The sequence below is a fragment of the Leiobunum rupestre genome, chromosome 3, assembly GCF_980474605.1.
Source record: "Leiobunum rupestre chromosome 3, qqLeiRupe1.1.hap1, whole genome shotgun sequence".
NCBI lineage: Eukaryota > Metazoa > Arthropoda > Arachnida > Opiliones > Sclerosomatidae > Leiobunum > Leiobunum rupestre.
Genome location: NC_143386.1, coordinates 72,166,515 through 72,182,871, shown reverse-complemented (window position 1 = coordinate 72,182,871; position 16,357 = coordinate 72,166,515). Strand labels below are relative to the sequence as shown.

Here is a 16,357-nt window from a genome sequence, read left to right as displayed (position 1 = left end):
TTAATAGTTTGGCGGGAACCGTCAAAACTCATTTTTGACAACTTTTTAAATATTGGTTCTACGGCACCGACTCGCGCGTTTTTGAATTCACAATGGTCGATTCATATTTAGAAAGTGGAAAAATTATCCCTCTACAACCAACGGTTGAGAAGTTATAGCGTTTCCAAACTTTCCTCGAAACTAGGAAACACCTAAAATGCATCAAGCGATTATAAATAACGCAACTTCGACGACAATTTGGAAACGCGATAACTTCTCAACCGTTGGTTGTAGAGGGATAATTTTTCCACTTTCTAAATATGAACCGACCATTGTGAATTTAAAAACGCGCGAGTCAGTGCCGTAGAACCAGTATTTAAAAAGTTGTCAAAAATGAGTTTTGACGGTTCCCGCCAAACTATTAATTTTTGGCGGACGAAACCGATAAATAACGAAAGATATTGGAAAATAAATAAAAGTTGCAATTGGTTTCATCGAGCTATCTATTATAGTTTTCTAGCAGAATTAAAAAGAGGGCAAAAATTTCAGCTGTCGAAGACTTTTCAAACAGAGTGTACAATGCATAATCACGTCACAGTAACATGCACAGTCATGGCACCGTACAATACACAGTCATGGCACCGTACAATACACAGTCACGTCACCGTACAATGCACAGTCACCATATAATGCACAGTCACGTCTCCGTAAAATGCGTAGCTTAGTAACTGTAAAATTCACAGTTACCGTGCAATGCACAGCCACGTCACCGTACAACGCACAGTAACCGTAAAATGCACAGTTAAGTAACTGTAAAATCTACAGTCACTGTGAAATGCACAATCACGTCTCCGTGAAGTGCACAGATAAGTAACTGTAAAATCCACAGTTGTCATACAATGCACAGTCACGTCAACGTGCAACGCACAGCTACGTCACTGTAAAATGCACAGTCACATCACCTTAAAGTACACAGGCGTGTCACCGTACAATACAGAGTTATCTGACCGTACAATGCACAGTCACCGTACAACGCACGGTCACGTCACCGTACAACGCTAGGTCACGTCACCGTACAACGCTAGGTCACGTCACCGTACAACGCTAGGTCACGTCACCGTACAGTGCACAGTCATGTCAGCGTACAATGCAAAGTCACATCATCATAAAATATACCGTAGCATCGCCGTACAATGCACAAGCGAGTCACCGTAAAATGTACAGGCCTGTTAGCGTAAAGTCCACAAGCCTGTTACCTTAAAATACACAGTAATGTCATCGTGCAATCTAGGAGCAACAAACACAAGGAGAACGCAGCTTGCCTTTAAACACGCTAACGAAGGTTTGTGTACGAATTTCATTGGACGAGCGTCACGAGCCTTTACGCTGAACGTTTTACGGGCGGGGGGGAAGACAATTTCCGAATTTCCCCGTCCGACGGCAGCAAGCGCTAAAGCGTCTAACCAATGAAAAATGTACACAAGAAAATCCACGACTTTTGACGGATTGCGTTCTCCTTGTGTGGGGTGTTGTGTTTGTTGCTCCTAGGTGCAATGAAGGTTTCAACGACTCTTACTTTGACACTCCTTGCACAGTAAAATACACCTCATAGCAACTGTATTTATTACTGTAATATGGCAATAAATGTTAATGATCATTTTGACATTTTATTTTACAGTCAAATTACCGGCAACTAGCTGCCAGCAATTTGGTTGTTAAATTTACGGTAATTTCTTAGAGTGTATTACCACCCGCTTAATTAATACGATATTTAACCTATTTTTTGTAAGCTCGCAAATAGCGCGTAAAAACTCAAAATTAAGTAGGCCGTTTCTCACTGTCTGTTTGAAACTGCTAAGATCTCCTCCTCTTTTGGAACTTTTTCCCAGCGTGCCGGGGGTTTCCCTTGAATCCTCGAAATGTCTAGAGCAAGTCGTTTTAGGTTAAGGTTTTTTTTCATGTTAAATTTTTCATTAGCTGTTGTAGTTTGTTTACGTTTCACTTATTCAGAAAACTAGTCTAGTCTTTAATATCTAAAGTATTTTACGTTTTGGTTACTTATATTACTGGAAACTGGTGATCACGCGAGTTTAAAGGTTACATATTAAAATATTATACTTTAGTAAATATACCATTATTATCGTAAAAAAATGAACCTTAAAGCAAACGAGGCGAAAATATGAAAAACTCGCGAATACTAGTAGTCACGACGTCGTATTAAAGCTATGGACGCCATTTTGACGACGTAAATCGATTCGTTACAGATACTTTTCGAAATAACAATGTAGAATTTAATTTAGAAAATGTATTTACCTACGATATTGAAGAGGGTTCGTAGAATTAAGTGTTAAGCTAATCAGGAAACCAATTGTCAATTTGAACATCATTCGGGAAGTACTGAGTACTGGAATTCATCTGGTAAAGGGGTTTTACACGCTTCTCTTTGTTAGTTTAGGTAATTAAGCAGTTCAGTACAAAAAGCACCAAAACTGTATGTACTTTTTTATTGTTACTGCTGATTTGGAATCTAGAATTCATTTTCCGTTTGGACTAATACAGAAATTGAATCCCAAAAAGATAATTATTCCAGCGGCGTAGAAACCGGGGGGGGGCTTTCCCCCCCCCCTGGAATTTTGCCTGGGGGCAACCCATGCAAATGCCCCCCCCCCCCTGGAAATTGCTTTTATTCCTACCATAGTCCATCGGGCGGGGACGTCGTACCTTGGTCAAAATCCAAAAATATACATAATATCATTTAGTATTTTAGTAGCCTACTAAGTCTACTTACTTTTCGTAAAATTATTTCAAAACATAACTTAGACAATGTGGGTGTTTTAAGTCTTTTTTATAAAGTAGTATTAGATTAGTTTCGTGATATACTTTTTCATATGTGTCTGGTACCCGGTTTTACTACTAACATCAACACTATCATGTAAAAAAAGAAAACGGTTTTATTTATAAGTTTTGCTATTTGGGCGATAATGTTTCCCGCTTCAATGAGGCGGCAAAATTATCGCACAAATAACCTCACCTTCGCGTAGCAATACAGGTTGCCAACCCCTTTAAATCGGCCAGTTTTAATTAATTGGAGTCGTGAATAGGGTTTAGCGTCGGTACACCAGCGCCACCGCAACATCGCACTGTTCTCGTAATATTGTTAAATAAAACAGGCGGTCACGAGTCCTGTCTCTCCATAGACAGTATATATCCCTTAGGGATTTATACTGTCTATGGTCTCTCCTCTGCACCTTGGGAAATACCAAAATTGCGTGTTTTGAACGACCTTTATCTTGCAACCTACGATTTCTTCAGTTGGTTTCGCGCCACGGCTTTGCCGGATTTGCCCAGGTAGTTAAATAGTAAATATGTTTTGAATTATTTGACAGTGTTTGTAGGCCTATTAATTTTATTTGGAATAAAAGTTTAAGCAATAAAGAATAATCTAAGATCGTTTAAAAATTTATCACTGAGGCTTCTAACTTTCTATGATTCCTTTATTTAATAGACTTAATTTTTAAAATGTTGATATCTAAATGATCACTCAATTAGGTCTGATGTTGAAAATTTATATCTTACAAAGTTATCACTATTGAGCGTTCTAATTTTTTATGAATACACGTTATTTTTGTTACACTAGGCTTAACAAAAAATATATCTGATTATCTTTAGATCAGATGTTTAAAATTTATTAAACATAAAACAGTTATGACTGAGGTTTCTAGCTTTCTACGACTACATGTTTTGTTATACGAAACTTAATAAAATATATTTTACACAAAAGTGAACTTAAATATTTAAACAATAAGTGAAAGATTTTGTAAATTTAAATTTAAAATCTTAGGTACTGTTAATAGGTTAGAGACTAGAGTACGGGAAAATTCATCATTCATAATTGTTGAGATAACGTAGGACTCGAGTTCGCGTTGAGAGAGAAGTTTAGACTAAGGCCAACAAGGGAGTATTTATTGTTTTTGAATTTTAAATATTTTACGTTTTTAGTTAGTGTCTGTAAGCGAGTCTGTAAGGGATTTGATTTTGCTTTACAGGATGGAAAGAGGTTTGGGCTAGCGGGAGAGGGATCGAATATAAATGAGGGGTAATCGGGCGGAAGAAAAAATTACTTACCAAGTGTCAGAAAAATTGAACTCTACAACCGGGAAATTTTAATTTAGCGAAAATATTATCGAATTTTCCACGGTTTTAACGCATTTGACCATAATTATCCACATCTGATTTGAGTTCAGTTCGTACCGCTTTTTTCTAGTCCTGAATAAAACAAATTTGTTTTATATCTAGAATCCAAATATTGCGATTCGGTCTAGCATTTATGTTCTGATTTTGAATAAAAACGTTTTATTTAATTATCATGTATTTGGATTCAATGGATTCTTTTTTTTTTCAGTGAGAAAATGAGAATAGTTAAGTAAAATTTTATTTCTTTTAATTACCTAAAATTTACAAAACTTTTTTTCAACACTGGGGGAAGACTTGGAGTTTTATCGGTTTGCCCCCCCCCCCACTGAAATAAAGACCTTCCTACGCCCCTAAATTATTCAGTGGGTGTTAAATCTTGTCAAATAATGTGAACTAAAATCATTTTTGCCTAGCTGTTTCCTTTACTTTTAAAAGTCATGTTTTTTGCATAATGAAGAATATTTAGTGGGTTTAAAATTCTTCTGCTATTTAGCCAACCACTTTTGTTTGACGAATTACAATTGTACACACTACAGACAGTGGTGAATGAAGAAAAAAACTCAGGGGGGGGGGGGGCGCTAAAAGACATCTTGAGCTATGGGTGTAATAACCAATTATCATAACGCGTAGATCAACAAATTTTAGCAAATGAAATTAAAATAAGGGACAGTGTTCTTGAAATATTTTATAAAATTTGCGGATGACTGAGTTTTTGAACTCTTATTTCGTCTGTGAAGAAAGTTTGAATATACCAAAGAAGCTGATAATGGCCATATGTTTTTTTTATTTTTCTTCTCGGAAGCTAGATCCGCCACCAGGGGTCGCAGTGCTTCTGTTTTTATATTATAGTAAATTGTAGAGTGTACAATATTTCCACGATATCTTTCGTGGAATTTATACCAAAATGTGGGATCTCTAGAACACTAAGTGTTGGGGCTTCATGACCAGGAGGCCGTTGTTGAAATAGTGAGAGTCAATTTGTTAATGTTGATGGGATTTCAGGGATGTGTCATTTGTGTGGTATTCATTCCTATTTTTATTTTCCAAATCCGAAGAAAGGGTAACCAGATATATTATTTCTATTATAGAAATTGACTGCAGTGGCGTAACCATGATTTGGTTCGGGGGGAGGGGGGTTTCCCTCTACCGGCCAAACTTAGTTTCGCTGGTTAAAAGTAGTTAGCGGCGATTTGTCCGCCCCTTTTATCTGACCCCCTTAAACACTTTTTAAAATAATACGAAGTCTTATAATTTTGGATCCGATTGACTTTTAAATTCCGTTTCCTTTTCAATCTATATTATTCCTATACCTCTACATGGGTGCGCGTTTCAGCTCTGTCAGGTAAAAAGGGTGCGCAACAGCCCCATCTAAAAACAATTACGCACTCTTATAATTTTGAATTCGATTGACTTTTAAATTCCGTTTCATTTTTACAACGGTATGTTTAATTTCAATATGCCAAATATCTACATGACCGTTATGGAACTATTATTTTGGCTTTGGACGACTTGCTAAAGTTCACTTCTGCCTAGATTTGCTGCTAGGAAGCCGGTTTTGCATAACTATAACCAAAGACAAAACATTTACACTTTTAATTAGGCCATTACCTACGATAATGTCTCCTTGCATTTTATGCCCAAGAAGAAGATAAACATAGCTACGTCATTACAGATACTACTCTAAGCGGGTTAAATTCTTTAAATCTATACCATTTCGAAAATCAAGAATAATTAAGGTAATACAGTTACCATGGCTTGTACTGGTATCAAATATGAGATAAAAACTATTCATCTATATTAAATCAATTTCATAGTTTTTGGGAAATATTAGTAATTGAGATCATCATTAAAATAAATTAAATAGATTATGTACACTCGAGGTATCTCGAGAACCATTAGAGATACAAAAGTTGGTTTCAACATGGAGGAAAAGAGAGGAGGCTTTATGAATAACCTTTTTACCCCGGGAGCTTGATGCCAACTCCCACAGGGTAGGAGAGTGGGGGCTGAAAAAAAGGGGATCAGCACCCGTCAGTTTTCGTGTCGCCCTCTTTTAGTGTTTAGGCGTACTCGGTCTAATTTCACAACGGCCAACAATTTCGACCAAAATAGAGGGAGCCAACTAGAGAACGCGCAGCCAGGTCGTGAGAGTTGACGGATGCTGATCCCCTTTTTTGTCAGCCCCCACTCTCCTACCCTGTGGGAGTTGGCATCAAGCTCCCAGGGTAAAAAGGTTATTCATAAAGCCTCCTCTCTCTTCCTCCATGATTTCAATTAGAAACATGTTCCGCGTCACATTTTAGGACCAAATAGCATTAAGCCTACCTAATTTTCCTAATAACCAGTCGAGGGATGAAAATAATGTACCAGAGACCAGGATGAAGGACTAATAACTAGAAAAGTACTCATGCTAGAGTAAACAAATTTCCTAGACATACTCATAGAATTTTCAAACTCGGATGACCTTTAACTCATGGTTGAAGGTCATTCAAAGTTTATATCGAAAACCAATGTATTTAGAGAAATGGTTCCAATTTGAAAGGTTTTCATCATGGTGTTTTGCATTGGTTAAAGACATTTAGACACACTCCAGAACGTTCTATTTGTCCTGGAAATTTCAAATTCCTAGCTAAACACATTTTAACTTATTGATCCTGTATCTTGTTTTAGTTAACACCCTGTATTATAAAAGTTGTAAATAATGTGGTTATAAACACTTTAATGCGCAAACAATGAAACGAAACTCAATTTGTAGTTCGCGTGCCTATAGCCTTAGTAAGGTATTATTTATCGCTTGAGTAACAGAGCACTGCAAATGGTGGTTTCTTACCTAAAACTTCGATATTTTTTCTGCTGTTCACCAAGCTGCCGATTCCTTTAATTGACATCAGCCCCATATATTGCCATCAGAGAATAGGCGACTTTTTGGTTTTATTTTGTTTCTGGTGGATCTTATTAATCAGTACGGCGCCATACGAAATTAGCTGTAAAATTTATAATATATTTGAAATCTAAACTAGAATTTTTAAATATCTCTGGATTTTTTTTCAAGTGCGTGTGTAATTTTAATTTTAATATTATTTTATGTCAACTTTTACTGAAATGTAAATTTCATTTCCTAAACCGATGGTTTTAGATAACAGATTTTTATTATTACAGAACTGAAGAAGGAAAGATTCTATATTTTAGGATACGCTGTTTTTGGAACTATTTATAGGCTACGAATAACGTTTTATTAATTTTATAGAAATATGGCCAAGCGAGTACAAATTTTAATAAGTAAGTTAAGCTTAAGCAAGGCTGTGACTTGACTAGTGACCTCATGGTAGGTAGGCCGGCCAAACCAATTTTAGGTCTGACCTAAAATGACGAACGTTATCGCTAAGGCAAGGGATTCGTTTAATGACTAAATCTGATGGAAGTTTTTTCTGATTCAGAATCCCTTACGATTTCCGTCATTTAGTTTTACCAGAGGTTGATAATAAACCCCTTCGGGGGAAGTATTCCATTTATCATTGAGCCCATGTTATTTTGATGATAGATCATTCTGCGACAGCTCAAAAACCGCGAGCGCTTTCCATTGGCTCTCACTATTATGACGTGTTTTGGAAAAAAAAAGTAGTACCGGAGGTAGTCACCAGGTGGCTTTGGGGCTTTAAAAATAAAATGGCGTCTTTAGACCGAGCTGGAGGCCTCAATTATAAATAATTTACTGTAATGTAATGTAATTTTCACGTTAAAGGTCGTTTAACTAATTAAGTCAAATAATAAATATGAAACAATGACAGGGATCTTTGTCAGTAATGAAACTTGAGTCTGCAGTCTACTCTTGAGGATAAAGTATGTATTTTTTAACTTTGGCTTGCTACTAATTTTAACTGGTTTTCATTAAAAAAATGCGATAAATTTATTGTTTAGGAAATAAATGTTATTGTTGAAGACAGTTTCAAAAAATTACCATCAACTGAAGGAAAATATATTAACAATATTGCACAACCTGAGCCAAAGTCTTGTTTAGAAACAAGCAGACCTGTTTCTGTTTTGTATCCAAAATAATGACAATAATAATCTAATAGTGGATATATATTTTAAAATATGAATTAAAATAATATAAATGTTATACATTACATGAAGTCAATAACAAAACATTTAAGTATTCTTGAAATATTTTCCAAAAGTCACGTACCTTCCGAAAAATGTTGAACACTAATTTTATAAAATTGTGAAAGCTTTAAATAATGTTTTTCAGTAAAATATTCTATTAAGATATAATCATGACAGAGCTGTTTTTGAAGGCTATGAAAATTTAAGTCATTACAGATGCAACTTTTAAAGAACAGAAATAGATATTATTAGGGTCATGCTGAAGTTCAAGCCAATTAAAAATAAATAGGAAATAATTTTGAAGTGTATATGATTTAAGTTTATTTTACTTTCAATACAATTATATATAAAAATAAATTTTGGTTTTAATTAAAATACAATTTATAAGAAAACAAACTAATGTAATTACATAATAACGTAAACACAATTATTAACAGTAAGGTTTGAAATCCTATGTTTAAAGTCATCTGGACATTTTTCATTGTTTTTATTTGACAGAAATTTAATATTTATATTAAATAAATTGATAAACCAATAAAATTAAGGTTTATCTCTTTACCTCACTCGTTCTAGTAGGATAAGAAACATTTGTACAAACAAAGTTTTAAATATATAATTATAACCTCATAATTAATATAATTTTTCTAAATGCATTTTCAATCATGGATGTTACGTGTTCACAATAGAAATCTTGATTTATTTACCTTTGTAGAACTCCTATAAATTGTACTTCGTGATAAGGTGAAGTTTTTAGAAAAACAACCAAATTATTTCCCCAATATTTTGAAATACTTTTTACATTCACACTCTTTCCTATTTTAAAAGATATTAAATATTTAATTTACTAAAATATTTTAACTTATTAAAAAGTATACCTTTCATAATTTTATGTTTAACGTCATCCTAGACGCGTTATTTTAAAGATCTTAACGTATGCCGATCGCAGACGACGGGCGGCGAACACGCGTATGGTTTAGGATTATCACCACCCGCGAGTAGGACGCGTTTGCATTCCTCCGCGGTTAAGTTGAGCCCATGAGTGCCGCGGAATGTTCTATCATGAATAAACCAAAGTGGAATACTTCCCCCAAAGGGATTTATTATGAACTTCTGGTTTCACCTATTGTGTAAGTTATTCTACAGTTAGTGCTTTTTGTTGAATTTAGACTTAAAATTAACAAACAGTTCTTAAATTAAGCCAAATTGGGTATGGAATTTATATTCTTAGCTATCTCTCGTCAATTCCGCATTTTAAGTGAGATCTTTTCCCATTTCGCGGGACCCCACAATCCGTGTACGCGATATTGCGCTATTGGAATTTAGTACAAAATTAAAAATTGAGAAAAACGTGAAACCAATTTCCAAACATTTTATCTCTGACCTTAAAATCGTCAACGAAATAGTCTTTAATCAAGAACGTAGTTGTCTGGCTGTATAAATTTCGGTGGTTGCTGGTTCAGCTATATGGAATATGCTGACCAACACGTTATTTGGGATAAAATGGAAAAAGATACATCAATTGAAAAGTTAAATCTCCCCTCTTTTTATCGGGGGCCAATAAATTGGGAATTTGCCCAGTTAACTGTCTTATAGATATTCCCACACCGGATAAGAACTTTGGGGGATTGTGTACCCAAATGGCCCTGACATCTTGTTTAGATTTAAATTAATTATTCTGACAATTTCACAGATGGCGTTTTATTTTAAATAATTTAATATAAGTGAAAACGAAATTGTTTGCTTACAACCTAGTTGTGACAACTAGCGTTTCAGTTTCTCTTACATTCGTTGTGATTCGAAGTCACTGGTTGCTGTTGCTCACACGGTTCAAATTTGTTTTAAATTATAAGATTTTCCCTAGTTTGAATAATTTTGATATGCTTTTATATTCTTCGGTTTAGTCTCAACACTGTCTCTTTTATCATTCTACATTTTTTTTGGGAAATGCAGCCTTGTCAAACTCCAGTCCTAGGTGTCCTTCTTTTATTTTATGCCTTATCTATCTCCAGCGATAACTCGAGGGGGGGGAATCGCCTTAGGTTTACCTTCTTTAGCTGTTGCATGTTTCTACACAGTGACGATGCACTGCGCCATAGATTCACATATTTTACCGAATTAGGTTTAACAATCTCCATAATGAAGTATGATACAAAATTTATAAATTACATTTAATTTAGATATAGAAATAATACAAATATATATATTACTTTTTTATATTTTCGACAAGAAATTCTGTTTCTTTGGGCAAAATAACCCCAGAAAAATACCGTTTGTCGAGTTACCTATAGGAGTTCATTTTCAATTAAGCCGCGTTCACACTAGACACTTTGGAAACGTTTTAAAACTGTTTCAAAAGATCAAATTTTAAAATTTGGGCGTCAAATGTATTTATCGTGTGCCTATTAATACAGTTGCCACCGAAAATGCTCTATTTGATCTTTCGAAACCCTTTTGAAACGTGTACCAAGTGTCTAGTGTGAACGCGGCTTTAAAGAAACATAGCTAGTTGCAATTTAGAGCGAAGTTAGTTGTTATTTATTATTAATTTTCACTAATTGAATTATTTAGGTAGGTTTTTCGAAGTTGCAATATATTCCAAGCTAGTAGCGTCTATGATAGCTCGACTAAATTGTACATATAAAAGCATGTATACTTTATAAACCAAGAGTAATTTTCTTATTTTTAAAATTTAATGTAAGAAATCGATGTAGCTGTAAGCAATAGAAAATTGATAATCATTGCTGCTAACATAATTTTTTTTGTAAAAGTTAAATGAAAATTTAACGCGAGAAGGATTCGATATAGTTTCTGCGATACTACATTTTGTCTCTGGAGATCACCGATATTAAAACAATCTATATTAAGTAGGATCTTAATGGGATGATAAATAAGTAAAAAAATAGCTATTAACTTTAATGTGGGAATAACAATAAAAAACTTTTTTGTAGTACGTTGTTGGAAAGAGCGCAAGATGAGTAAATCTTATAGTGATTATAACATCTCTCAGAATTTAGATCTTGAAAACCGAAGTATATTTAAAATATCCATGTCGAAAGTAAGTATAAATGCTCCGTCCGCTTTTCAATTGAATCGAACCTTTCAAGCAAATAATTTATTTTGGGTGCGTTCCGTTTTTGTCCCACTGGTTTCTTTCTGTTGCTTTTTCACATTTTGAGTCTACAACGTCATTTTCTAAACCGTTCCTTTCCAGGGCGACTACGAAACCACATGTATTGCCTTCGATTGCATTTACGACTCGTATGAAATGTTAACAAAGAAACTGGCGAAATTCGTCTTCGAAAACCTGAAATGCGAGTAAGAATATATTTCCCAAATAAATTAGGAGCTTTATTTAAAAATAACCATAAAAATATAACGCAATTTAAAATAATCATAATCCTCAATAGCTTAACATCATTTGACCAAATGTGTTTCAGGTTACTTGTCATCAAGCCGTGGGATTTAGCAAATATCCTCGCTAGAGCCAACATTGGCGATAAAAAAAGCGAAATCTGGAATTTCTTAGAAGCTGTTGAAAACGGGGTAATCTATAATTTTAAGCCTTTAAGTTTGTCCTTTTATTTATTTATTTATTTGTATGTCATGTTCCTAAAAACTCGATAACGGTTAGCTCTAGAGCTTTGAAATTTTAACTCAAGGTTCAATACCTGATTTCCAACTAAACGCGCCTAATTCCAAATACCTGACATGGATATTAATTCAATTTTTCTCATAATTCAATTTTATTTTACTCGACATTGGACTTTTGACTATTTGCTTCCCTTATCTATTATTTCGGCTGGTCTCGGCTTTCAATTTTTTTTGTCGACTCCCACCCCTATCTCATCTCTTGAGTTCCTCGCGCCCGTCCCGACCTTTAAACTTCTTTAACGGGTTAGTGTGAAATTCGTAGAAGGGGAGTTAGTGTGAAAGAAAGGGGCTTCGTAGAAGGGGAGGTTTAGTTTAAAGTAGTTCAGGACTTTTTGCTACGCGTGTTACGTTTTTGCTACGAGGACTTTTTGCTACGTGTGTTACGTTTTTGCTACAAGGACTTTTTGCTACGCGTGTTACGTTTTTGCTACGAGGACTTTTTGCTACGCATGTTACGTGTGTTACGTTTTTGCTACGAGGACTTTTTGCTACGCGTGTTAAGTGTGTTAAGTTTTTGCTACGCATGTTACGTTTTTTTTCTACGCGTGTTACGTGTGTTACGTTTTTGCTACGAGGACTTTTTGCTACGCGTGTTAAGTGTGTTAAGTTTTTGCTACGCATGTTACGTTTTTTTCTACGCGTGTTACGTGTGTTACGTTTTTGCTACGAGGACTTTTTGCTACGCGTGTTACGTGTGTTACGTTTTTGCTACGAGGACTTTTTGCTACGCGTGTTAAGTGTGTTACGTTTTTGCTACGAGGACTTTTTGCTACGCGTGTTACGTGTGTTACGTTTTTGCTTCGAGGACTTTTTGCTACGCGTGTTACGTGTGATACGTTTTTGCTACGAGGACTTTTTGCTACGCGTGTTACGTGTGTTACGTTTTTGCTACGAGGACTTTTTGCTACGCGTGTTAAGTGTGTTACGTTTTTGCTACGAGGACTTTTTGCTACGCGTGTTAAGTGTGTTAAGTTTTTGCTACGCATGTTACGTTTTTTTCTACGCGTGTTACGTGTGTTACGTTTTTGCTACGAGGACTTTTTGCTACGCGTGTTACGTGTGTTACGTTTTTGCTACGAGGACTTTTTGCTACGCGTGTTAAGTGTGTTAAGTTTTTGCTACGCATGTTACGTTTTTTTCTACGCGTGTTACGTGTGTTACGTTTTTGCTACGAGGACTTTTTGCTACGCGTGTTACGTGTGTTACGTTTTTGCTATGAGGACTTTTTGCTACGCGTGTTACGTGTGTTACGTTTTTGCTACGAGGACTTTTTGCTACGCGTGTTAAGTGTGTTAAGTTTTTGCTACGCATGTTACGTGTGTTAAGTTTTTGCTACGCATGTTACGTTTTTTTCTACGCGTGTTACGTGTGTTACGTTTTTGCTACGAGGACTTTTTGCTACGCGTGTTACGTGTGTTACGTTTTTGCTACGAGGACTTTTTGCTACGCGTGTTAAGTGTGTTAAGTTTTTGCTACGCATGTTGCGTTTTTTTCTACGCGTGTTACGTGTGTTACGTTTTTGCTACGAGGACTTTTTGCTACGCGTGTTACGTGTGTTACGTTATTGCTACGAGGACTTTGCTACGCGTGTTAAGTGTGTTAAGTTTTTGCTACGCATGTTACGTTTTTTTCTACGCGTGTTACGTGTGTTACGTTTTGCTACGAGGACTTTTTGCTACGCGTGTTAAGTGTGTTAAGTTTCTGCTACGCATGTTACGTTTTTTTCTACGCGTGTTACGTGTGTTACGTTTTTGCTACGAGGACTTTTTGCTACGCGTGTTACGTGTGTTACGTTATTGCTACGAGGACTTTGCTACGCGTGTTAAGTGTGTTAAGTTTTTGCTACGCATGTTACGTTTTTTCTACGCGTGTTACGTGTGTTACGTTTTGCTACGAGGACTTTTTGCTACGCGTGTTAAGTGTGTTAAGTTTTTGCTACGCATGTTACGTTTTTTTCTACGCGTGTTACGTGTGTTACGTTTTTGCTACGAGGACTTTTTGCTACGCGTGTTACGTGTGTTACGTTTTTGCTACGAGGACTTTTTGCTACGCGTGTTAAGTGTGTTAAGTTTTTGCTACGCATGTTACGTTTTGTCTACGCGTGTTACGTGTGTTACGTTTTTGCTACGAGGACTTTTTGCTACGCGTGTTACGTGTGTTACGTTTTTGCTACGAGGACTTTTTGCTACGCGTGTTACGTGTGTTAGGTTTTTGCTACGAGGACTTTTTGCTACGCGTGTTAAGTGTGTTAAGTTTTTGCTACGCATGTTACGTTTTTTCTACGCGTGTTACGTGTGTTACGTTTTTGCTACGAGGACTTTTTGCTACGCGTGTTACGTGTGTTACGTTTTTGCTACGAGGACTTTTTGCTACGCGTGTTACGTGTGTTAGGTTTTTGCTACGAGGACTTTTTGCTACGCGTGTTAAGTGTGTTAAGTTTTTGCTACGCATGTTACGTTTTTTTCTACGCGTGTTACGTGTGTTACGTTTTTGCTACGAGGACTTTTTGCTACGCGTGTTAAGTGTGTTAAGTTTTTGCTACGCATGTTACGTTTTGTCTACGCGTGTTACGTGTGTTACGTTTTTGCTACGAGGACTTTTTGCTACGCGTGTTAAGTGTGTTAAGTTTTTGCTACGCATGTTACGTTTTTTTCTACGCGTGTTACGTGTGTTACGTTTTTGCTACGCGTGTTACGTGTGTTACGTTTTTGATACGAGGACTTTTTGCTACGCGTGTTACGTGTGTTACGTTTTTGATACGAGGACTTTTTGCTACGCGTGTTACGTGTGTTACGTTTTTGATACGAGGACTTTTTGCTACGCGTGTTACGTGTGTTACGTTTTTGCTACGAGGACTTTTTGCTACGCGTGTTAAGTGTGTTAAGTTTTTGCTACGCATGTTACGTTTTTTTCTACGCGTATTACGTGTGTTACGTTTTTGCTACGATGACTTTTTGCTACGCGTGTTACGTTTTTGCTACGAGGACTTTTTGTTACGTGTGTTACGTTTTTGCTACGAGGACTTTTTGCTACGCGTGTTACGTGTGTTACGTTTTTGCTAAGAGGACTTTTTGCTACGCGTGTTAAGTGTGTAAAGTTTTTGCTACGCATGTTACGTTTTTTTCTACGCTTGTTACGTGTGTTACGTTTTTGCTACGAGGACTTTTTGCTACGCGTGTTACGTGTGTTACGTTTTTGCTACGAGGACTTTTTGCTACGCGTGTTACGTGTGTTACGTTTTTGCTACGAAGACTTTTTGCTACGTGTGTTACGTTTTTGCTACGAGGACTTTTTGCTACGCGTGTTACGTGTGTTACGTTTTTGCTACGAGGACTTTTTGCTACGCGTGTTACGTGTGTTACGTTTTTGCTACGAGGACTTTTTGCTACGCGTGTTACGTGTGTTACGTTTTTGATACGAGGACTTTTTGCTACGCGTGTTAAGTGTGTTAAGTTTTTGCTACGCATGTTACGTTTTTTCTACGCGTGTTACGTGTGTTACGTTTTTGCTACGCGTGTTACGTGTGTTACGTTTTTGATACGAGGACTTTTTGCTACGCGTGTTACTAGTGTAACGTTTTTGCTACGAGGACTTTTTGCTACGCGTTTTAAGTGTGTTAAGTTTTTGCTACGCATGTTACGTTTTTTTCTACGCGTATTACGTGTGTAACGTTTTTGCTACGAGGACTTTTTGCTACCCGTGTTACGTTTTTGCTACGAGGACTTTTTGCTACGCGTGTTACGTGTGTAACGTTTTTGCTACGAGGACTTTTTGCTACGCGTGTTACGTGTGTTACGTTTTTGATACGAGGACTTTTTGCTACGCGTGTTAAGTGTGTTAAGTTTTTGCTACGCATGTTACGTTTTTTCTACGCGTGTTACGCATGTTACGTTTTTTTCTACGCGTGTTACGTGTGTTACGTTTTTGCTACGAGGACTTTTTGCTACGCGTGTTACGTGTGTTACGTTTTTGCTACGAGGACTTTTTGCTACGCGTGTTAAGTGTGTTAAGTTTTTGTTACGCATGTTACGTTTTTTTCTACGCGTGTTACGTGTTACGTTTTTGCTACGAGGACTTTTTGCTACGCGTGTTACGTGTGTTAGGTTTTTGCTACGAGGACTTTTGCTACGCGTGTTAAGTGTGTTAAGTTTTTGCTACGCATGTTACGTTTTGTCTACGCGTGTTACGTGTGTTACGTTTTTGCTACGAGGACTTTTTGCTACGCGTGTTACGTGTGTTACGTTTTTGCTACGAGGACTTTTTGCTACGCGTGTTACGTGTGTTAGGTTTTTGCTACGAGGACTTTTTGCTACGCGTGTTAAGTGTGTTAAGTTTTTGCTACGCATGTTACGTTTTTTCTACGCGTGTTACGTGTGTTACGTTTTTGCTACGAGGACTTTTTGCTACGCGTGTTAAGTGTGTTAAGTTT

The 16,357-nt window shown here is 36.4% G+C and overlaps 1 protein-coding gene across 2 annotated transcripts in view; it reads left to right on the top strand.

Moving 5' to 3' along the window:
• Positions 1 to 16,357, top strand: part of LOC149954559 (uncharacterized) — a 42,136-nt gene that overhangs the window by 2,900 nt on the left and 22,879 nt on the right. Inside the window, exons 1-3 of one of the 2 annotated variants that reach the window (XM_090167632.1) lie at positions 11,307 to 11,332; positions 11,489 to 11,592; positions 11,715 to 11,820. In XM_090167632.1, the coding sequence (XP_090023758.1) occupies positions 11,324 to 11,332; positions 11,489 to 11,592; positions 11,715 to 11,820 (219 nt within the window). In that variant the 5' untranslated portion in view covers positions 11,307 to 11,323. Of the gene's footprint in view, positions 1 to 11,306; positions 11,333 to 11,488; positions 11,593 to 11,714; positions 11,821 to 16,357 lie in introns of those variants that run through there. The other variant, XM_090167633.1, reaches the window with a different exon arrangement.